Source organism: Pelophylax lessonae (genome assembly GCF_965119305.1).
Source record: "Pelophylax lessonae genome assembly, chromosome: 2".
Taxonomy (NCBI): domain Eukaryota; kingdom Metazoa; phylum Chordata; class Amphibia; order Anura; family Ranidae; genus Pelophylax; species Pelophylax lessonae.
The window spans coordinates 453,816,647-453,840,735 of NC_138769.1; the positions used below are offsets into that span (position 1 = coordinate 453,816,647).

Genomic DNA, 24,089 nt, shown 5'->3' on the forward strand with positions numbered 1-24,089 from the left:
GTGGCTATTACTTCTGCTCGCAGGGTGTCAGAACTGGCTGCATTATCATGCCAGTCCCCATACCTAGTGATTCATAGGGATAAGGTAGTACTTCATCCTAAGCCATCTTTTCTTCCTAAGGTGGTTTCAGATTTCATCTGAATGAGGATATTGTACTACCTTCCTTGTGTCCTCAGCCCAAGCATCATCGGGAACATGCGTTGCATTCCTTAGATGTGGTTCGGGCAATCAGGGTATACCTGAAAGCTACGGAATCTTTCCGTAAGACGGATTCACTTTTTGTGATCACGGATGGCCCCAGAAAGGGTTTGCCTGCATCTGCCGCGACCATTGCCAAATGGATTAGACAAACGGTGGTACAGGCTTATTCTATTAAGGGTCAGAGTCCTCCGTTCCCTGTTAGGGCGCACTCCACTCGAGCGCTCAGTACTTCCTGGGCCTTTCGCCATCAGGCGTCAGTGGTCCAGGTATGTAAGGCGGCCACCTGGTCGTCAGTACATACCTTTACAAAATTCTATAAAATTGATGTGACGGCATCGGCGGATGCCTCATTTGGCCGCAAGGTTTTGCAGGCCGCAATTTGAGGAGACCGGGGGTCTACCTCGAGGGTTTTTTTCTGTTTGGAAAAAAAAAAAAAAAAAATTGTTTTCTCTTTTTTTGTTGAGTCTTATCATTAAGGATGAGCATTGTAAACTTCTAGTTGGCACCGGTTGGGCCTTCTAGATTGGGATTTGATTTCCATTTTCCCACCCCTCAGTTGTGATACTGCTCTGGGACGTCCCGAAGGTGGTGTATCACCGAGGACTACGTCTGTCAATGAGCGCTAGAGAAAAATGGATTTTTGTAAAATCTTACCGTAAAATCCTTTTCTCTTAGCTCATTGACAGACGTAGTCCCCGCCCCTCTGTTTTTTGAGTTGGGTTAAAATCTCTAAAGACTGCTTTTTCACATAACTGATTTGCTGAGGCAGAGAGAGAGAGGATATACCCTCTGGGACTGCCCCTGGGGTGTGGCCAGAGCTTTTTAATTTCCTGTCTAGTCCTGCTCCTGTGGAGGCAACATAACCCGAAGGTGGTGTATCACCGAGGACTACGTCTGTCAATGAGCTAAGAGAAAAGGATTTTACGGTAAGATTTTACAAAAATCCATTTTTCCCGCTTGTGTGATTGGCTTACTGATTTTCCCAGAAGTCACAACTTAGATTTTGAGCATCCCCTGCAACAAAAATGTCCTTTTTGGTGTGATACTCTCAAAGGGAAATCACATCTAAAGGGATGCAGGCCCTGCAGCCTTCCTCAATAGAGCCTTGCAGATGCAGATGCAAAAGCTGATTGATAATTATAAAACCTCTTCCGTACAGATTCACTCTGTTACAGCAGTTTCCTCAAAACAACAAAAGGTAGGAATCTGCAACAAAGTTTGGTAAAATCCCTGCAATGTACTGTACATAGATCACCCAGAGGGGAATGTTTTTTCCCTCAGAAAAAGTGCAGTTACTTTTTAATACTACTTTAGGTAAGCTGCCGATTTCGGCTAGAGCAGAACTGGGGTACAGGATGGTGATATTTTCAGCCAGCACCCCATTCCTGAGTACTGCTTTTGGGATTATATACACTCTCCTACTTTTCCTAGAGCAGCACTACAAGCATTAGCAGGTCACAGTGGCTCCAGTGGCAATATATTCCCACCAGAATTCCCAGTTTTGACAGATTACCATGGAGGGCAATTATTAAATCCAAATGATGATGGGGGGGGGGGGGTCACACAGTCCCTATTGATTTCACAATGTAAATAAATAATTGATTAATCCATATGCATGTGAGCTAGGCTGGAAGGAAATCTCACTACTAGAGTCTCTTTGCTGATGGGTGATTCAAACCACTAGTGCCCATTCTAAAGTGAAATTTAGGTTTTGGGTAAATTTAGACGATAATTGGAAAGCAGCTGATTTTTTTTTTTTCCGACACTTTCTTAGGATAAAGATTTCTTGAAACCATTGCTACATAAAATTCATGTGAATCCACCAGCAGAAGTCTCCACTTCTTTGAAAGTGTACCAAGGCCACACTCTAGAAAAGACCTACTTGGGAGAGGACTTCTTCTGGGCAATCACTCCTACAGCTGGAGACTACATCTTGTTCAAGTTTGATAAACCAGTCCACGTAGAAAGGTAAGTACTTTTACTAAGTGTTATAGTCAATACTAATCCTTGCATTACCTAGGGCACTGATGGCGAACCTTGGCACCCCAGATGTTTTGGAACTACATTTCCCATGATGCTCATGCACTCTGCAGTGTAGTTGAGCATCATGGGAAATGTAGTTCCAAAACATCTGGGGTGCCAAGGTTCACCATCACTGACCTAGGGAAACTGCTAATACTAGTTCAGACAAAGGAGGCATGTTCAAATATAGAAACAGTAGTCAAGTTTTGGAGCTGTTTTGCAAAGGACTGAAAACAAATGATTGGCGTGAGTCTGAATGAGATTGCTTCTCATGGTCAGTGTAGGTTTTAGCTACTTAACTGGCAAGTGGTAAATTCTTTAACATACAGTGTCTGGAAAAAGCAATCTTGTAGAAAGCCATGTGATCATAATAGCTTTGCAAGCTGTATAATTGCAGTATCATTTTATTGTGTAGTGAGAGCAAGTGCTCTTATAGTAGCACAAACAAGTGTGCCTATCTGGTGGTATATAATGGCAGAGAGTAAAGCAGTCACTTCACAGGAGCTGTTTTTTTTGTGGGCTTTCCCATATACTTTAAATAGTCCACCTCCGGATTTCAGAATTAAAAAAGAAATGACAAGCACATGGTAAAATAAAAAAATACTTAATTTCTGGCACTCACAATCCAGCATTGGTCCTTTTTTGAGTTGAATAACACCCATCACCATTTAACTCACATACTGTGAGCTCAGGGTGTCAAGGACCTGACACCTGGAGGTGTATCATCAAACCACCCTAATTTTACAGGAGAATGCTGCAGAGAGCAGTGCCATGCCATTATGTAGTAATGTTCTCTGCAGCATTCTGGAGCTGCCCACTGCTAGAGGCAGAAGAGGATGAAGAGGGCCTGTGACGTCATGTGACCAGGCTGAAGACAGTAGGATTTAAGGTATGCATTAGGGATGCACCGAAATGAAATTCTTGGCCGAAGCCGAAGCCGAATAATAATAAAATGTTTGGCCGAAGGCCGAATACCGAACGCGGTGTTTTGCATTTTTTCCATTTATTTTGCCAATTTTTTGTCCTCTCTCTTGTCCTCTCGTGTCTCTCTCTCTCTCTCTTGTCCTCTCACTCTCTCTTGTCCTCTCATGTCTCTCTCTCTCTCTCTCTCGTCCTCTCTCTCTCTCTCGTCCTCTCTCTCTCTCTCTCTCTCTCTCTCTTGTCCTCTCATGTCTCTCTCTCTCTCCCTAAATGTTACTGTAGGGAATGGGATTCAGTGCACACTGCAGCCTTGTACCATAGGGTTAATGTTAGTGACACTGTAGGGATTGTTGGAGCTGTTACAGCGGGGCTCTGTGATTATACTGCCGGCTTTCCTCTTCCTCTCCTCTCTCTTCCCCTGGGCGATCGCTGGGAGAACGGCTCCCAAGGCAGCCCCACACTTGCCCTCAATCACTTTTCACTCGCAAAATGCGAGCAGGTGAGTGGAAAATTTGAGGGCTGGCATATATAGTTGTGACACAAGCCATATTGTAATTGAATGTTATTAAAACTTACCTTTCCTTTTCAATCTGCAGTACTTACATTTTCTGTAAAATGCAATATGGCTACCTGGAGGCGTTCTGTACACCATCTGTGCACAGAACGTCTCCAGGTAGCCATATTGCATTTTACAGAATTGTAATTTCCCGCTTGTGTGATTGGCTTACTGATTTTCCCAGAAGTCACAACTTAGATTTTGAGCATCCCCTGCAACAAAAATGTCCTTTTTGGTGTGATACTCTCAAAGGGAAATCACATCTAAAGGGATGCAGGCCCTGCAGCCTTCCTCAATAGAGCCTTGCAGATGCAGATGCAAAAGCTGATTGATAATTATAAAACCTCTTCCGTACAGATTCACTCTGTTACAGCAGTTTCCTCAAAACAACAAAAGGTAGGAATCTGCAACAAAGTTTGGTAAAATCATGGCTTTCTAACTCACATACTGTGAGCTCAGGGTGTCAAGGACCTGACACCTGGAGGTGTATCATCAAACCACCCTAATTTTACAGGAGAATGCTGCAGAGAGCAGTGCCATGCCATTATGTAGTAATGTTCTCTGCAGCATTCTGGAGCTGCCCACTGCTAGAGGCAGAAGAGGATGAAGAGGGCCTGTGACGTCATGTGACCAGGCTGAAGACAGTAGGATTTAAGGTATGCATTAGGGATGCACCGAAATGAAATTCTTGGCCGAAGCCGAATAATAATAAAATGTTTGGCCGAAGGCCGAATACCGAACGCGGTGTTTTGCATTTTTTCCATTTATTTTGCCAATTTTTTGTCCTCTCTCTTGTCCTCTCGTGTCTCTCTCTCTCTCTTGTCCTCTCACTCTCTCTTGTCCTCTCATGTCTCTCTCTCTCTCTCTCTCGTCCTCTCTCTCTCTCTCTCTCTCTTGTCCTCTCATGTCTCTCTCTCTCTCCCTAAATGTTACTGTAGGGAATGGGATTCAGTGCACACTGCAGCCTTGTACCATAGGGTTAATGTTAGTGACACTGTAGGGATTGGGAAGGATGCTGGGAATGGAAATCAGGAAGCATGCAGGCAGCCTTGTAAATTTTAATTGCAGATACAGGGCACTGGGCAGGTCAGGGTTAATGTGGTAACATCAATTACTCAGTGACAGTCAGTCAGTGTGGACTCGATCAGATTATACAGTGACAGACAGTCTCTCATAGTGGTGGTAGTAGGAGGCTGGAGGTGGACTTGTAGGAGCCTGGAAAGGAGCACAGCCGCATACATACATTACTCACTTGTGCACTGCAGCCCGCCCCACACATTCAGTGAGTCTTACTCTCCTCCCTAGTTCTTTCAATGGCACATTCAGGAAGCCAATCACGCCGTGAGTAGCGGCACAGCGGAACCAATCAGGTGTGCAGGCACGCGTGATTGGTTCGCTGTGCAGCTAATCACGGCGTGATTGGCTTCCTGAATGTGCCATTGAAAAAACTAGGGAGGAGAGTAAGACTCACTGAATGTGTGGGGCGGGCTGCAGTGCACGAGTGAGTAATGTATGTATGCTCACCGCTGAAGTGTCCCGGCTTCCCCTGCCTAACACGGAAGTCTGTGAGTCCTCCTGTCCTCCTCCGAGTCCCTTCCCCCTGTAAATATCGTGACCTCGGCGATATGAATATCGCCTACGGCCACAGAACGATAGTCAGTATCATATCGACTATCGTTCAGCCCTATTATTCGGCACAAAATTATTCGGCCTTTTGACTTATTCGGCCGAACACCGAAAGTGCTATTTTTTCTATTTTCGGCCGAATAATGTTCGGCCGCCGATTATTCGGTGCATCCCTAGTATGCATACTGCATTTTTTTTTTCCAGATGTGGAGGTCCAAAAAAAAAGTTGAAGTGCCTAGTGTTATAGATGCAGAGACTTCTAAGAAAAACATCCAAATTATGTTCAAATACATAGTATAGTATTGCTAGGTATTAGGGACATTACAGTGCATTGAAAAGGTATTCATACACCTTGACATTTTCCACATGTTGTCATATTACAACCATAAATGTAGAAATATTTTATTGGGATTTTTATTTGATAGACCAACACAAAAGAGCACATAATTGTAAAGTGGAAGGAAAATGATAAATGGTTTTTAACATTTTTTTTACGAATAAATCTGTGAAAAATGTGGCATGCATTTGTATTCAGCACCCCTGAGTCAACTTCTACTTTGTAGAATCACCTTTTGCTGAAATTACAGCTGCAAGTCTTTTGGGGATGTCTCTACTCTCTACCAGCTTTGCACATCTAGAGAGTGACATTTTTGCCTATTCTTCTTTGCAAAATAGCTCAAGCTCTGTCAGATTGCATGGAGAGCGTCTGTGAACAGCAATTTTCAAGTCACAGATTCTCAGTTGGATTTAGGGCTGGACTTTGACTGGGCCATTCTAACACATGAACATGCTTTGATCTAAACCATTCCATTGTATCTCTGACTGTAGGTTTAGGGTCGTTGTCCTGCTTGGAAGGTGAACCTCTGCCCCACTCTCAAGTCTTTTGCAGACTCTAACAGGTTTTTCTTCTAAGATTGACCTGTATTTGGCGCATCCATCTTCCCATCAACTCTGACCAGCTTCCCTGTCCCAGCTGAAGAAAAGCATCCCCACAACATAATGCTGCCTCCACCATGTTTCACGGTGGGGGATGGTGTGTTCAGGGTGATGTGCAGTGTTAGTTTTCTGCCACACATAGCATTTTGCTTTTAGGCCAAAAAGTTAAATTTTTGTCTCATCTGACCAGACTACCTTCTTCCACATGTTTGCTGTGTCCCCCAACTGGCTTCTTGCAAACTGCAAACAGGACTTCTTATGGCTTTCTTTCAACAATGGCTTTCTTCTTACCATTCTTCCATAAAGGGCAGATTTGTGGAATGCATGACTAATAGTTGTCCTGTGGACAGATTCTCCCACCTGAGCTGTGGATCTCTGCAGCTTTTCCAGAGTTTCCATGGGCTTCTTGGCTGCTTCTCTGGTTAATGCTCTCCTTGTCCGTCCTGTCAGTTTAGGTGGACGGCCATGTCTTGGTGGGTTTGCAGTTGTGCCATACTCTTTCCATTTTCCCATGATGGATTGAACAGTGCTCTGTGAGATGTTTAAAGCTTTGGATATTTTTTTTAACCTAACCCTGCTTTAAACTTCTCCACAGCTTTATCCCTGACCTGTCTGGTGTGTTCCATGGCCTTCATGATGCTGTTTGTTCACTAAGGTTCTCTAACAAATATCTGAGGGCTTCACAGAACAGCTGTATTTATACTGAGATTAATTACACACAGGTGGACTCTACTTATTAGGGGACTTCTGAAGGCAATTGGTTCCCCTAGATTTTAGTTAGGTGTATCAGAGTAAAGGGGGCTGAATACAAATGCACACCACACTTTTCAGATATTTATTTGTAAAAAAATTGTGAAACCCATTTGTATTCCTTCCACTTCACAATTATGTGCCACTTTGTGTTGGTCTATCTATCACATAAAATCCCAATAAAATACATTTTGGTTGTAACATGACAAAATGTGGAAAATTTCAAGGGGTATGAATACTTTTTCAAGGCACTGTACATGCCGGTACTTCTGGATTAAAGGGATAGTCCAGCCAAAATGGATATTTCAGTTTTGGATAGATGTTAAGTAAAGTAAATTGTTTACTATTCTTTTATATCTCTTAGGTTGTAGTGGTAAAAATCTCTGCATCTCATTTCTGCCCAATTGCTTTAGCCAATATATCCTAAAATGCAATACTAGTTCTGAGTGGACATACACACTGTCTGATTAGGTTACGCCTCCAATCCATCATTACTCCCCATTAATAAGTAGGTTTATCATGGTAAAATATGGATTGCTTGGAATACTTGCTTTGTCTTTTTGTCATGAATATTATTTGTCTACTTGACAGCCCATATATACAAGTGCATAGTATGTATTAGCCATTCTACAGTCCAGGAAGATTGATTAAAGGCCCTCAGATTGGCCAAGTATAATCGAATATTTTTTTCTCTCATATGCCTGTGAAAGACAAATGCTTTGTTGCATAAACCAAATGTTATGTAGGATTCCAAATTGAAGTGCCTTTGTAAAGCTATTGTTCGGGGTGATGCAATCTGGACTGCTTATATAAATTAAAGAGCAAGATGGATCCCTCTATAATTTCATATGATTAAAATATGCAATTACTCCAGCAGCTGCACAGATCAGAAGCAAACACAGCACAGAATATCTATTTATTTTTCTGAAACAAACCAACTGTCATTAGTTTAATACTGAGTAGAAATAATATCAGCTACAGAGTAATGAAGAGAAATGTAATTGAATTCAGTAAAGGAACTCGCATTGCTTTGTATAATAGAATAGGCACTTCTTGGTGGGAGTGGCGAGCCCTCTTCTGATGATGAAATTGTTGGTTCTTATTTAAAGAGCTGCAATTGATCATGTGTATTTATTGTTAGGAGAAATGTAATTTAATTTAATAAAGATGGTGCACATTGCTATGTACAATCACCGGCCACTTTATTAGGTACACCTTGCTAGTACTGGGTTGGACCTCCTTTTGCCTTCAGAACTGCCCTAATTCTTCGTGGCATAGATTCAACAAAGTGTTGGAAACATTCCTCAGAGATTTTGGTCCATATTGACATGATAGCATCAGAAAGCTGCTGATTTGTCGGCTGCACATCCATGGTGCAAATCTCCTGTTCCACCTCATCCCAAAGGTGCTCTATTGGATTGAGATCTGGTGACTGTGGAGGCCATTGGAGTACAGTGAACTCATTGTCCTGCTCAAGAAACCAGTTTGAGATGATTTGAGCTTTGTGACATGGTGCATTATCCTGCTGGAAGGAGCCATCAGAAGATGGGTACACTGTAGTCATAAAGGGATAAACAGGGTCAGCAACAGTACTTATGTAGGCCATAGCAATTAAACGATGCTCAATAGGTAATAAGGGACCCATAAGTGTGCCAAGAAAACATCCCCCACACCATTACACCACCACCACCCCTCTGAACTGTTGACACAAGGCAGGATGGATCCATGCTTTCATGTTGTTTACTTCAAATTCTGACCTTACCATCTAAATGTTGCAACTGAAATCAAGACTCATCAGACCAGGCAACATTTTTCCAATCTTCTATTGTCCAATTTTAGTAAGCCTGTGCAAATTTTAACCTCTGTTTCCTGTTCTTAGCTGACTGGAGTGGCACCCTGTTGTGACGGTGGCGGGTATCAGACCCCTGGCCTTCTCATCCAACTCATGACCAAAGACCAAGCAATCTCACACCCTGCCGTCACTTGCGTAACAATGCCACTCTCAGCTGCACCCGGCACACAGATTGTCCAGCTTGCGGGACCACAATCTAGATGCTAGCAGACTGAGAGCGATTGTCAGCTGGCTAATTAACAATTAACCCTTTCTCTGCCACCACATCTACATTATAATGAGCCCAGAGGACGCTCGTAATTTAAGAAATATCAATTATGACTTTAGAATAACCATCTGTAACACACACTGTCACCTCAGACAGGAATGTTCAGATGATTTATCCTAAACAGTAGCGCTCTTTCAGGAGGCAGGTTCTTTGGGTCAGTTTGCGTTTAAGAGCTTAGAGACAAAATTAACACTTTTCAAAATAAGGTTTAATTATAAGAAAGGTTAAGATTGGTGCAAATAAAAATATTTACAGAAAAATGGGTTACAAAGAAATAGAGACACAATTCAGCAATTTAGAAGAATAGATAAGAATTAGAAATGAAATACTTGCATTCAAAAAGTCCTGGTATTATCAGAGTTCCAGAAGCTGAACATGTGTGATCGGTCTCCAATGGATAGATGTTCCTTTCCTTGATGTTACATGTGTACAGAGCCATACCACTCTTAATATCTTGACATAGGTAAGGGTTACATTCTTGAAACTGATATTTTATAACTAAGCATGTCATTTGCTTTCAAACAATATCAAACATGAATATCTTTTATCACAGAGGGAATATCTTATCACTCGTTCCAATTCCCTGTATGACAGGGTGACCATGTGTGGTCTTGTTACGTTCAGTATGTTATTCGGCATTCAAATATTTACTTTTTGTTAATATGTGATGTTCAGGTAAAAAGTTATGAATTTTGTGTGTAACTGTGGTCATTTTCCTAATGATCAATTTGGCTTGTGGAATTCCACACAGCCTGGTCAGCCGTAGTGAACATCTGTGCTGATAAGGGTTGCTTCGTTTATGACCCGGCCGGAATGTGTTAAGATAAGGCTGCTTTGAGGCTTGCATACTAATTTTCGGTGACCCCGGGAGTTAATTAACACTGCCAAAAGGAGCTGGGGTGAGGGGCGGGTAAAGGAATGACCTTTTTGTTTCTGAAAACTGTCAGCTGCGCTCTGAAACACAAAATGGTTGCTTGCGACAGCTGTAAACAAAATGGCTGCCTGACAAACTGGGGTCCCAACGAACGCACGATACCATTACACCTGTGTATTCTGCTGCTGTAGCCCATCTGCTTCAAGGTTGGATGTGTTGTGCGTTCAGTGGTGGTATTCTGCATACCTTGGTTGTAACGAGTGGTTATTTGAGTTACTGTTGCCTTTCTATTATCTGGAACCAACCTGCTCCTTCTCCTATGACCTCTGACATCAAGGAATTTTCGTCTACACAACTACGGCTCACTGAATATTTTCTCTTTTGAAACACGAAAGCATGGATCCTGGTGTCAGTGACTTAGGCTGGTGGTGGTGTAATGGTGTAGGGGATATTGTCTTGGCACACATTGGGCCCCTTAGTACCAATTATCATTGTTTAAATGCCACAGCCTACCCGAGTATTGTTGCTGACCATGTCCATCCCTTTATGACTACAGTGTACCCATATCCTGATGGCTCCTTCCAGCAGAATAATACACCATGTCACAAAGCTCAGATTATCTCAAACTGGTTTCTTGAACATGACAATGAGGTCACTGGCCTCCACAGTCACCAGATATCAATCTAATAGAGCACCTTTGGGATGTGGTGGAACAGGAGATTCCCATCATAGATGTGCAGCCAACAAATCTGTAGCAACTGCGTGATGCTATTATGTCAATATGGACCAAAATCAATAAGGAATGTTTCCAACACCTTGTTGAATCTATGCCACAAAGAATTAGGGAAGTTGTTAAGGAAAAAGGGATTCGAACCGGTACTAGCAAGCAGTGTTAATTTCGTCAAAGTTTTCGTCAGCGGCATTTTTACAGTGACAAAAACGAAACAAAAAGTACAGCACATTTTCATCCACTGACAAAAACTAAGACGAAAATCAAATCCATTTTTATTAACGAATGAAAAAACGGGACGAGAATGTGAGGCAGGGACGTTTACCCTTGTGAACTAACTTCCAGTTTTCATGGAGCTCCGTCTGCTTTCGCTCCCAGCAAGCAAGCGAGTTGAAGCGACTGTATGCACCGTCTGTGATGACTGCCAGAGACCAGAGCAGCACTGTGAATTACAGGCAGGCCTCCCGCGTCCCATCGAGACTCTCTCACTCTTGAGTCTCAACTCACGAGACAAGCACCCACGTCCAGAGCAGAGACCAGACTGTGAGTGTGTAGTACTAGTGTACATTACAATTACAGCAGGCCTGAGGTCTCCCCCCAGACCACCGTCTGTCTAGAGCACTGTGTGTGCATTATTACAGGCCTCCTCTGACCACTGGCAGCGGCATCCAGGGCACTGTGCATTACAGGCCATCCCTCAGACCTGAGACCACCATCCAGTACTGTGCACCATTACAGGCCTCCTCTGACCACTGGCAGTGGCATCCAGGGCACTGTGCATTACAGGCCATCCCTCAGACCTGAGACCACCATCCAGCACTGTGCACCATTACAGGCCTCCTCTGACTACCGCCATCCAGAGCACTGAGCATTACAGGCCATCCCTCAGACCTGAGACCACCATCCAGCACTGTGCACCATTACAGGCCTCCTCTGACTACCGGCATCCAGAGCACTGAGCATTACAGGCCATCCCTCAGACCTGAGACCGCCATCCAGCACTGTGCACCATTACAGGCCTCCTCTGACCAGTGACCACTGGCGTGGCTTCATCCAGAGCACTGTGCATTACAGGCCCTCCCTCAGACCTGAGACCACCATCCAGCATTGTGCACCATTACAGGCCTCCTCTGACCAGTGACCACTGGCGTGGCTTCATCCAGAGCACTGTGCATTACAGGCCCTCCCTCAGACCTGAGACCACCATCCAGCATTGTGCACCATTACAGGCCTCCTCTGACCAGTGACCACTGGCGTGGCTTCATCCAGAGCACTATGCATTACAGGCCATCCCTCAGACCTGAGACCACCATCCAGCACTCTGCAGCATTACAGGCCTCCTCAGGCCACCGTCCAGGCACTCTGCAGAATTACAGGCCTCCTCAGGCCACCGTCCAGAGCACTCTGCAGAATTACAGGCCTCCTCAGACCACTGTCAAGAGCACTGTGCAGCATAACAGGCCTCCTCAGACCATCCAGAGTGGCTAAATCTGTATCTGTGAGTTTGTTCAAACTTCAATACCATAAATAATAACATGATATTAGATTTTTTTACTCCAGGAGTATATAATGAGTTTGGAAATTCTATAGAAATGCTTAAATAATGCATTACATTTTAGCTAAACACATTAGATTTTAGTTGACCAAAATTATTTTATTCAATTTAAATGTACTGGAGATTTTAGTCGACTAAAATACGACTAAAACTAAAATGGCATTTTAGTCAAAAGACTATAACTAAAACTAAATCAAAATTTGATGCCAAAATGAACACTGATAGCAAGGTGTACCTAATAAAGTGTGCAGTGAGTGTATATGGTTGTGGAATGAGAATATAGTACATAGTTGTTTCCCAATTTGTCTGGTGCACAAAGTCATATACGCTGTTTCTTCAACACTTTTCTTTCAGGCTGTTTGTACATCCTGACAATGCAATTTGATCTTCACTTGTAAAAGTTTGTTGTCAGAAAAGGAGTAGATACTACTCTGATTCATTCATGGATAGTTCATATTTTACCGGCACTTGTGGGGCGGGGATTCCATTTTTGGATATGCAAGTGTTTGAAAGCAGAAGGGTGTTAATTCATTCTAACAATAAACTTCAATAAACATCACTGAAAGCATATAGGGAGTATCTAATGGGGAACAAATTAGTTCTTTAGAACACTGATATATAGGAAGATGCAAATAACTGCTGTTTCTAATAGGAGTAAATAACAATTGTGCACATGTGTGCGTTATGTATGTTATTAAACAAAACACCTATGGGCAAAGGTTCCAATGGAAGTAGGGATGGGCTCAGGCGTGTTCGGATCCTATTCCCAACCCACCTTAGCAATCCCGCCAGGAAGCCGTCATTGCACAGCGGCAATCATGAGCAACGTGTGTATGTGCAGCTGCGGGCCCTTATATGCCTCATTGCCTATGATTGGCGGTGTGCAGTGACAGCTTCCTGGCGGGATTGCTTTAGGTGGGTTAGGACTAGGATCTGAACACACCTGAGCCTATCACTAGATGGAAGTAATCACTGCAGTTCCAGGCAAAAGAAGTTAAATCTTTGAACTGCCCTTAAATAGCATGCAGTCCATGTCATGGGGATGACTGTACCCCAAAAATCCTTCTCGCAAAGTTTTTTTTCTTTTTTTTTGCTTCATCGCAGAGCCCTATTTATCTCACTGTTGGTCCTCAGCTAAAGCAGCAGATGACCGGAATATAGAACATTGTGAACCAATGCTAAACAGTGGATGCTGCTTGAGGCTCCAACATGTTCTCTTCTATAATAAACCGCTGGGAGCGCAGACAAGGACGGAACTCATCCCAGCCCCCTGGATACCAGTACAAAGAAGATTTCTAAGCCGCACATCACTATATAAACTTGTGTGTAAAAAGTGAAAACAGCCTCAGCCCAGGTTTCATCCAGACCACCCTCCCAAGGCCTTTTACCCAACCCACGGGGCTTAATCATGGGGATTATTTTTGCACTGGTGTGCGGCTTAGGACTCTCTTTGTACATGAGTAGAACATTATTTTAATATATAAGCCTACCAGTATGTCTCCCTGGTTCAGAATTTGGGGTGAGAGGCGTGTAGAGGCCTTATCTAAAGCTTTTTTAAGAAATTATATTTCCAGAACTTTGGTAAGCCATGCACCACCATCAAAAATAGTACGACTGGGTATATCCTGGTACCACCTGTACCAGAATATATACGCATGTAAATACAAAATGACTAAATTTATTTAAAAGCTAGTAAATTGATTAGACAGGTTTGCATTTATCTACATTCAGTGTTTCAGACTGTTCCTTTATGTTTGATTGTAGGTATCTCTTTCGGAGTGGCAATCCTGAACACCCTGGAGACTTGCTGATAAACACAACAGTGGACGTACTACCTTACCAGGTAGATTTATATTGAAGTACAGTTGATTGTGGGTATTAGATGATGCACAAATCATTTTGGCTACCCATTGTTTTTTTGTTTTTTTTTAAGCTGAAGGTTAGATATGATTTTATTTACTGTACATTGGTTGTAGCATCAATGACTACTATAGTGTTTTGCAACTTTCACAGGGATCACTAAGGTATGAGCTATGCATACTTCTAATTTTCCAAACTGCTCCGATGTAACTATGCAATAAACTTCAGGCCTAAACTTCAGCTTTAATGGAACACTTTTTTGAGGGCGGGAAAGGGTTAGAACATCTGTCAACCTTTTATTGCTGTGTTTTTAATTATTAAATAATTGTTAATATCACCCTAAACTTAGCAAAACAGACATGTGGAAAAGCATGCAGTTAAAAAAGGCTGAAAGCTTAAATCTGTGCACGAGTTATTAAGCTGTGTTTGTTGCTGGTAGGGGAAGTTATGCATGGCGCAATAAGGCAGACATGCGTGCGTTCGCCATATGCTATGATGAGAATGCAGCCTAAGAGGGGCATGCTTTTCTTCAAGTGTTTAGCAAACCTTCTCATCTCTCTATTTGGGAGAGGTAAAAAATGGCTGTCTGCAAAAATAATTGAAACAAGCCAGTAGCACCCCCTACATAATTTAAAGGAGAAGTACAGCCAAAGCTTGTTTGGCTGTACTTCTCCTGTGGATTACAGGAGTGCAGTTCCTTCTGCACTCCTGTGACCAGTTTTCAGCAGACAGCAGGCTAAAGCCCACTATTGATTGACCGGTCCAAGCTTGGGAAAGATCGTGACCATATGGTTGGGATTCACCCAGATGCCTGGATCAGTTTCCAGCTCTCAGCCTCTCAGCACACCAGAGGGGGGGGCGGGGGCAGAGCAGAGAGCCGCTGACTGACATTCACTAGCTCTCTGGTCACGGAGCACTGAGCAATCTTTGATCGCTCAGTTCTCAGCCCTAGAGCCGGCGGGGGACAGATGCAGCATCAGACTGATGCTACATCCACCTAGATGAGTATGATTTCTCAAAAAAAATAACCTTCTCTTCTCAGGGCTGACATCTTTGTGCCCTGATTGGAGGAAAGGGACCCCCTCCTCCCCTTTATACAGTAGGAGAAGAAGCACAGCCTTTTATCACCTTTTTTTTAACTCTTGGTGTTTGGGATAAGCTGCCAGAAGTGACGAATGCTAACAGAGGAACCAGGTAGCAGAGAGAAATCACACTAAGAGCTTTGGAGAGAGGCAAGTACACAGTATAAAACTATGTGCTTTTTTATATTTCACGTGTGAGATTTACAATCACTTTAAAGTGGACCTAAAGTCAATTACTTACTTTAGCTCTGACACTCTCTTTTACAAAGATGTTTATTGAAGATTTCAACAAATGTATACAGCACAAGATAAAGGTGCAAGCAATTGCGCATGCAAATGGAGAAGCTCTGCCACTCTCATCTGAACAAGTGCCTCTACTCAGCTAGAGGGGGACAATCTGTGCCTTCTAGCACACACAAAGCCTGCTCCATGCAATGAATGGGAAATGTCAGAAATGTAGTGGCCACCGCACATGAAGGAGACCTGCTCTCCCAAATGAGTAAACATTTTAGGGCTCTAACTTAAATTTTTTAATGGGATTAAACTCTGTTGAAAATCTGTGGAATGACTTGAAGACTACAGTCCACAAATGGTCACCAACAACTTTAACTGAACTTGAACAGTTCTGCAAAGAAGAGTGGGCAAATATTGACAATCTACATGTGCAAAGTTGAGATATATCCCAACAGACCAATGCAGGGGTAGGCAACCTTAAAGAGGTGGAGATCTACCTGAAAAATATGGGAGGAGTCAAAGATCACCAGGCACAATGTCGCCTCCTCAAACCTGATTTAAACCTCTAATGGCCATACTACCATGTCGCAATTGTGTGCATTACATGGCAATTATGGGTTTAAATCTGGTGGTGAGGAGAAAACTTATTGCCTCCTCGCCACCTGTGAAACAGGTGCCTGCTAATGAGCTTTTAGTTGCAATCGGCAGCGGCACCCTTTAGGTTCGTTCACACCTAAAGTTGGGGGGGTCGGTAAAATCCCTAACCCCCTTTAGCTGCTGAGGCAGCAGCCAAAGGTGTACACATGCTGCAGCAGGAATTAAACCCCCTGTTGCTTTTGGTGGGTGCTACTGCCTGCCAGTCCGGACCAATTCAAGTAAATGGGGCCACTCTGCAAAAGCCCTGCAACTGCATTCTTCTGCGAGGTCCAAGGGGTTAAAGCACATGTGAGAAAGAAACACAACGCTGCCTTCTTTAACCCCTTGTTTGCTTTACTGCACAAGATTGAAGGGCAGTTGCAGAGTGGCCTCATTCACTTGAATGGGTCATGCTTGGCAGGTGCTACACCCACCAACCATGGCAAGACGTATAACTCCTGCTGCAGCTGAGACATGTGTACACCCCTGGCCACTGCAGCTAAAGGGGGTGCGGTTGGGACGGGGGTGATAAAAACATCTTAACTATGGGGTTTTACCACCCCCCAAACTGCAAATGTAAATGAACACTTGAATGCGGCTTTGAAATTGCGCTACTTTAGCACGATTTCAAAGCTGCAGGACAGTGCAATTTGATCTGAGGCTTGCTGACATCTGTGTGATTTCATGCACAGATGTCAATGTAAGTCGCATATTAAATAGTGAAAAATAGTGCAGGAACTATTTTTCAAATCGCGCTATCCTGTTAAGACGGTGACAAAAAGACATGAGATGCGACTTCAGGTACAATTTGTAAGTCGCATGTCGCAACTGAAGTCACACTGGTGTGAACGCAGGTTTACTGTTCTGAGCCCCATATAAGGCTGCTTTCGCATTGATGTGCTGCGATTTACCTGTACACACAGTGCATCTGCAAAATCTGCATCCACAGTGTGGGTAAACCACAGCGCATCGGTGTGAAAGTAGCCCTGAACTATTATGCCCAGTGCATGGCTTCACACTGAATTAACCACTTTACCACTAGAGCATTTTGCTGTCTTACGTCTGGGCCACTTTTTGCGATTCGGCGCTGTGCGACTTTAACTGACAATTGCGCGGTCATGCGACGCCGTACCCAAACAAAATTTACATCCTTTTTTCCCACAAACAGAGCTTTCTTTTGGTGGTATTTGATCACCTGTGCGATTTTTACTTTTTGCGCTATAAACAAAAAAAGAGCGTTTATTTTGAAAAAATAACAATATTTTTAACATTTTTTTATATGAAATTCCCCCCAAAAAAGATGTAAAAACCAATTTTTTTTTTAACTTTTTGGCCAATTTGTTTTCTGCTACCCATGTTTGGTAAAAAAAAATCGCAATAAGCGTATTTTGATTGGTTTGCACAAAAGTTATTGCGTTTACTAACAAAGGGAAAGATTTCTGTCATTTTTTGGTGTTTTTTTTTTTAACGAGTAATGGCGGCGATCTGCGATTTTTTTTTTTTTTTTTTTTGCGGGACTGCGACATTCCGGCGGACAGATCGGACCCTTGACTGACATTTTTGACACTTTTGGGGGTACCAGTGACATTACTGCAGTAATCAGTGCTATAAATATGCACTGTTACTGTAAAAATGACACTGGCAGGGAAGGGGTTAATTTTATTGGAGAGGGAGGGGTTAATGTATGCCTGGTGCTTACTGACGTGTGGGGGGGGAGGTGACTGTGTGAGACAGGGACAGATCGGATGTCCAGCTATGCTGAACACTCCGATCTGTCACTCCCTGTCACTGAGGAGATCCGCCCGCTCTGTTTACACAGGCGGGCGGATCTCCAAACTGGATTCCCCGACGATCGGGGCAGAGCAACGGCGATCGCCGCTGCTCCTCCCCTGGCCCGACTCCCGCTGTGAATGAAAACAGCGGGAGTGCGCCTCCGGCGGTGCGCGAGCGCCGCCTACAGGGGGAGGAGTCTGGCGACGTAGGTCTACGTCGTCAGACGGGAACGAGCCACTTTGCCGCAGTAGTACTCCGGTACATAGCGGTAAAGTGGTTAAAGATCTCTTCTTTACTGCTGCTGGCACCACTCTGGAAACCACTAGCCAGAATAAGAGGTGGAGTCCAGTTGGTATCACTCCGCATGGGACAGGAGCCAGCACTACAGAGGAGGCATCGCATTATGCGGCTCTTGCTCCCCACTACAGCTCCAAATTTACAAGTAGTCCCTCTGCATTGTACTGTTTAATCCTCTGGAATGGCAGGTAAACTAGCCCAGACCTGGTAGATCACGATCTACAGGTTGCTGATCCCCGGACTAAAGGCTGTAATTAAAGCAAACTGTGGTCCAACAAAATACTCACATAAGGAGTGGGGGGTGTCTTCATTTCAGGTTGCAAACCAACAAAATATGATTGTTTTAAAGGCAGGTGATTCTTTTCTATACCCTCTGTATGTATGGTTTCTAGCTGACATTACTTGAAAAATACTTTAATTGACAGAAACATAAAATATCATCCTAAAAAAAAGACTGTGAAGTGACCATTTCAAGCTAAAGGGTCACAGACCTGCATTCTTTGTAGTAGATTCAACCTTTAGTCAAGGAATACAGCTATTTGCATAGGCATAATTAACCATAACTGAGAATATACTATTACACACTATTCCTTACTAGCTAACTAATTAACTAATATTAACTGACTGACTAACTAACTGTATTATAGATTACCAATGATTTTCTTTTATAAAATATATTTTCCTATCATCTGTTAAACTCTTTGTTGCACATACCACATTCATTATTTTAGTCTGAGAAACCACAGACCCACTGACCTTAAGCAATAAACACTGGATACAAGAGCAACTGGTCAAAGCTGACATTCATACCTTTTCTAAACCTGACTTTGCTGAGCATTTCAAAGTCACAGCCTAAAGCATGGGTCTCCAAACTTTGTCAACAAGGGGCCAGTTTATTTTCCCTCAGACTTAAGGGGGCCCGGACTAGGGCTATGGGAGTAGAAGATGTCCTGGCATCCAGTAGGAGTAAACAATGCCATGTCTTTGGTGTGTGTTGGAGGACTAGTGCCCCATTGTTGGTGTCAGGGGAAAGAATAGTGCCCCATTGTTGGTGTCATTGGAGGAATAGTGCCCCATTGTTGGTATCAATGAAAGGAATTCTGCGACATCGTTGGTGTCAGTGGGAGGAATAGTGTCCCATCATTGGTGTCTGTGGGAGGAATGGTGCCCCATCTTTGGTGTCAGTGGGAGGAATAGTGCCCCATCATTGATGTCTGTGGGAGGAACAGTGCCCCATCATTGGTGTCAGTGGGAGGAATAGTGCCCCATCATTGGTGTCAGTGGGAGGAATAGTGCCCCATCGTTGGTGTCAGTGGGAGGAATAGTGCCCCATAGTTGGTGTCAGTGGGAGGAATAGTGCCCCATTGTTAGTGGCAGGGGAGGAATAGTGCCCCATCGTTGGTGTTAGTGGAAGTAATTGTGCCCCATCGTTGGTGTCAATGGAAGGAATTGTGCCCCCATCGTTGGTGTCAATGGAAGGAATTGTGCCTCCTCGTTGGTGTCAATGGAAGGAATTGTGCCCCCTCGTCGGTGTCAATGGAAGGAATTGTGCCCCCTTGTTGGTGTCAATGGAAGGAATTGTGCCCCTTCGTTGGTGTCAATGGAAGGAATTGTGCCTCCTCATTGGTGTCAATGGAAGGAATTGTGCCCCCTCGTTTGGTGTCAATGGAAGGAATTGTGCCCCCTCGTTGGTGTCAATGGAAGGAATTGTGCCCCCTCATTGGTGTCAATGGAAGGAATTGTGCCTCCTCGTTGGTGTCAATGGAAGGAATTGTGCCCCCTCGTTGGTGTCAATGGATGGAATTGTGCCCCCTCGTTGGTGTCAATGGAAGGTATTGTGCCCCCTCGTTGGTGTCAATGGAAGGAATTGTGCCCCCTCGTTGGTGTCAATGGAAGGTATTGTGCCCCCTCGTTGGTGTCAATGGAAGGAATTGTGCCCCCTCGTTGGTGTCAATGGAAGGAATTGTGCCCTTCGTTGGTGTCATTGGAAGGAAGTGTGCCCCAACGTTGGTGTCAAAGGAAAGGAATTGTGCCACATTGTTGGTGTTAGTGGGAGGAATTGTGCCCTTTTTGAATAATGCCTCATTTATGGTATCAACGACAGGAATTATGCCCCATTGTTTGTGAAATAGTGCCCCAAGAGCCGGATAAAGGCAAACAAAGAGCTGCATGTGGCCCCCAGGCCGCAGTTTGGAGGCTGCTGGCCTAAAGTATAATATGGAGAAATTTGAAATGAAAAGAATACAGATGTCTGTTATAAAGCCAAATTAATAAAATAATTATTCAAGTTGCAAACTACAGCGGATGTCAATGTTAAGGTAATGATACCCCAAACGCAGGTCACATTTCCCTGCACTGGATCGCATTGTACAGACATACCATGTGATCCAGTTGCACTGAATTTCCAAAAGTGGTGCATGAACTTTTGGTTCAGTGCAGTGTGTTTTGATCCTATTTAAACTGAATGGGCTCAGATCACACTACACTGAACCATATGTGAATCGCGCAGGAACACGCAGCACGTTCCTGTGCAATTCCCCGGGTGAACTGCCCGTCAGCCTGGAAAAGGGATCTCCGTAACTAACTGATAGTTCAACACTGGTCAAGTTTTAAAAGTTGTTAATGGATGCTTATTCTTGTTTTTAGAAAGAAATTTTGAATTTAAGAAAGAATGCCAAAGACAAGCTTCTGTCAGATGGATTTCTCAGAATAGGTGAGTTTTGTTATGCACTGCAGCATGCACTGACCAAAATTCTGTTGTCAACAAGAATAAAAAATGAAATGCGGCAATTTACATTCCCAGCCCGCTGGCTGCAAAAAAAAAACAACAACGATGCATGGACAGCTTTTTGGACGTGACTGCTGGTATTGAATACAGCCTGTCACAAAATAGTGGATAAGTTTTGACAAGTACATTATAAAAACAGTGGTCAAGGAAAAGTTGATTTGATTTTGAAGCTATTGACCAGCAGAAGGAAGTAGAAAGCTCCAAGCACAACTAAATGGTCATATATTATTACAGTATACAAGTTAAAGTGTATGTAAACCATACACGTTTGGTCTAGAGTGGAAAGGGGTTAGAACCCCTAAAAGGTTTGGTGATTATAAACCCTCCCATTTTTCTTAAAATAATAAACGTCATACTGCACTGCTCTGTGCAAAGGTTTTGCACAGAGTAGCCCCAATCCTCCTCTTCTGGGGTCCCCACTGGCACCCCAGTTTCCTCCTCTTCTAGGTTTGCCCCCCTAGTAAGCCACTTGCTGTGGGGGAACACCTGTTGGCTCACTCCCAAGCCGCTCAGTGTGTGTCTATAGACACATAGCTCAGCTCGACCCTGTCCCTCACTCTGTGCTCACAGGATTTGACTGACAGTAGCAGGAGCCAATGGTCCCTGCTGCTGCTGCTCAAGTCCCTGGGAGAAGAGGAAGAGAGGGGAGAGAAGACTGCATCTGGGCACATCGTTAGATCGTTGACAGGCTCAGGTAAGTGTTTAGAGAGGGGAGGTGGAAAAAGGTTAGTGGGTTGTTTTTTACCCTGCAGGGAATACATTAAAGTATAATACACATAAAGGCATTAGACCAGAGGGGTGTCCGATTTTTTTTTTTTGATGTTCCTGGGCCACATTGGAAGAATTGGTTTGGACCACACATAAAATACACTAACAATAAAGATAGCTGATGAGCAGAAAAAGTCGGGTAGATCATGAATTACCGATCACTGATATAGATAATGTAATTCTCTGAGGTTTTTTTTTTTGTAATATTTTTTTTTTATAAAAGTAAAAGAGGGCAACATAAAACTAGTGAGATATTTGAGTTAATAAACAAAGGCATCACTATCTGGTTGGACGGATGTAGTAGCAATTCTTAATGACTTGTCAAGGTGCTCCTCCGATATTTTGATTCTAATTTTGCCCATCGTGTGTTTTATCCTTGAAAATAGTTACTCACAAATATCAGTGCTGCCGAAAACTGATGACATGAATAAGGCGTGATTGTGAAGAGTGGGATATTTTTCCTTGGGAAGATAAAACTTAAAGTCCAGTAAAGAGACACTCAAATTTTCTTTGGCCGCATGTGTTTACTAAAGCTGGATACACACTATACAACTTTTGTTGTCAGATTTCCTTTAGATTTACCTTTTCTATGTAGTGCAAGGGCCTGCCTGATTGTATAGAAATTGAAAGTGTTTAGGTTTCACCTCATATTATATGGTTTTGGTAAGTCTGAAGGAAAAAATCTGAAGAAAATTGTGTAGTGTGTATGGCCCATTAGTATAAACCCATTTTTACAAAAAATTCCAAAGTAACATTTTTAGGTACAATTACGATTTTGTGTTGGGCTGCATTCATAGCTGTCTCGGGCCAAAGGTTGCGTACCCCTGCTTTAGAGCTACTTTAATGTCTGCGTCCCCCCAGGTTATCCTGGTTTTGTTACATTGTTACTGGTACTGGAAGTAAGGAAAAGCCCAAAATTATGAGTTGTCACAAGAACAGGAGTAGAGGGGAAATTTCTATAGTAGACACTTCTGGTGACAACTCTGTAAAAGGACGTTACCTCACTTTGGAGAGACTTTCCTGCATTTCCTTTTGTAGTCTGCAGGACAGGAAGTAAAGGGAAATCTGCCCAATCAGACACAGATGACAGACAGACAAGGGTTTTAATCATAACTGTCTTTAGATGTACAGTACTTTATTATGTGGCACAATTATTATCTAATGTTTTGAGAAAATGTCAAGACACCCTTTTCTCACTGATTGCTGTAATTACTAGGTAAATTTGAAGATGGAGTTGCAGAAGGACCAGTGGACCCCAGTCTAAACCCAATTGCAGCATTCCGACTTTCAGTCCTGCAGAATTCAGCTGTGTGGATTATTCTCAATGAGGTCAGTGGCAAGATGAAGCTTACCACTTACTTTCAAGCTCCTTCTATTTGCTTGTGGTCAATGCCTATTTTCTTTGTTTATACTAGATCCACATAAAGAAGATTCAAAGTGAATGATGCTTGTGTGTCAGAAGAGGACTTTATTCATAGAAGTGTCATGGGTGGCCTCCCACCCCTTCATCGTCACTGCCTGATAGAGACACGTGCATGCACCTTAATTCCATTCTTGTGTGTTTCTTTTCAACTCTACCTCCGTGGAACCTGCTGTAGCTGAAAGATTGTATCTATCCATTTTGTGTAAAAAAAAAAAAAAAAAAATCTACTCAACACTTTTACCTACAAGAAGCAACCATAGTCTTCACCACAACGCTTAAATTCATAAACATTCCATCGGTACTCAGTAGGCCTTGTTTATCAATGTGTTCTAAAGCAGTGGTCCTCAACCCTGGCCTACAGGGCCCACTAACAGGCCAGATCTGCAAGATAACTGAAATACATCCCAGGTGATATCATTTGCTGCTCAGTGATTGCAGTACTCTAGTCTGCATCTCCCCAAGGTAATACTTAAAATCTGGCCTGTTAGTGGGCCCTGAGGACCGGAGTTGAGGACCACTGTTCTAAAGGATAGACAAAGTCTGTGTTGCTCATATAACCAACGTGATTCCCCTTTTGTTCTCTCATTGTGGTATAAGAGAACAAATGGGTGAACCTGATTGGTTGCTGTAGTCAACTTTGACGAATGAGTCTTAGTAGATGTGTGATATAACGTCAGTGTGCTGGCATAAGTGGCATTGACCTGTCCATTCATGTAATGTCACCGAAGTGGGTGGAAGGCCTTCTCTCTGACACAGTCAATCACTAGGTAATCTGGGGACCTCCAGCTGTGGCATTAATACATTTCCCAGCATGCTTTCTCAGCCAAAGGCCACAGCTGATAGGCCACAGGTTGCCTTAACCTGCAATACACTCTCATGGCATTATATAAGCAGGTGTAGTATATTATAAATAATTACTGAATGAATTAGCAAGATG

The 24,089-nt window shown here is 43.3% G+C and overlaps 1 protein-coding gene across 1 annotated transcript in view; it reads left to right on the forward strand.

The window, feature by feature from the left end:
• MGAT4A (alpha-1,3-mannosyl-glycoprotein 4-beta-N-acetylglucosaminyltransferase A) overlaps positions 1-23,423 on the forward strand; it is a 172,755-nt gene extending 149,332 nt beyond the window's left edge. Inside the window, exons 12-16 of the mRNA XM_082245267.1 lie at positions 1,976-2,169; positions 14,056-14,134; positions 20,820-20,886; positions 22,946-23,058; positions 23,145-23,423. Of these exons, the coding sequence (XP_082101393.1) occupies positions 1,976-2,169; positions 14,056-14,134; positions 20,820-20,886; positions 22,946-23,058; positions 23,145-23,174 (483 nt within the window). The 3' untranslated portion in view covers positions 23,175-23,423. The remainder of the gene's footprint in view (positions 1-1,975; positions 2,170-14,055; positions 14,135-20,819; positions 20,887-22,945; positions 23,059-23,144) is intronic.
• The last annotated feature ends 666 nt before the right edge of the window (positions 23,424-24,089 follow it).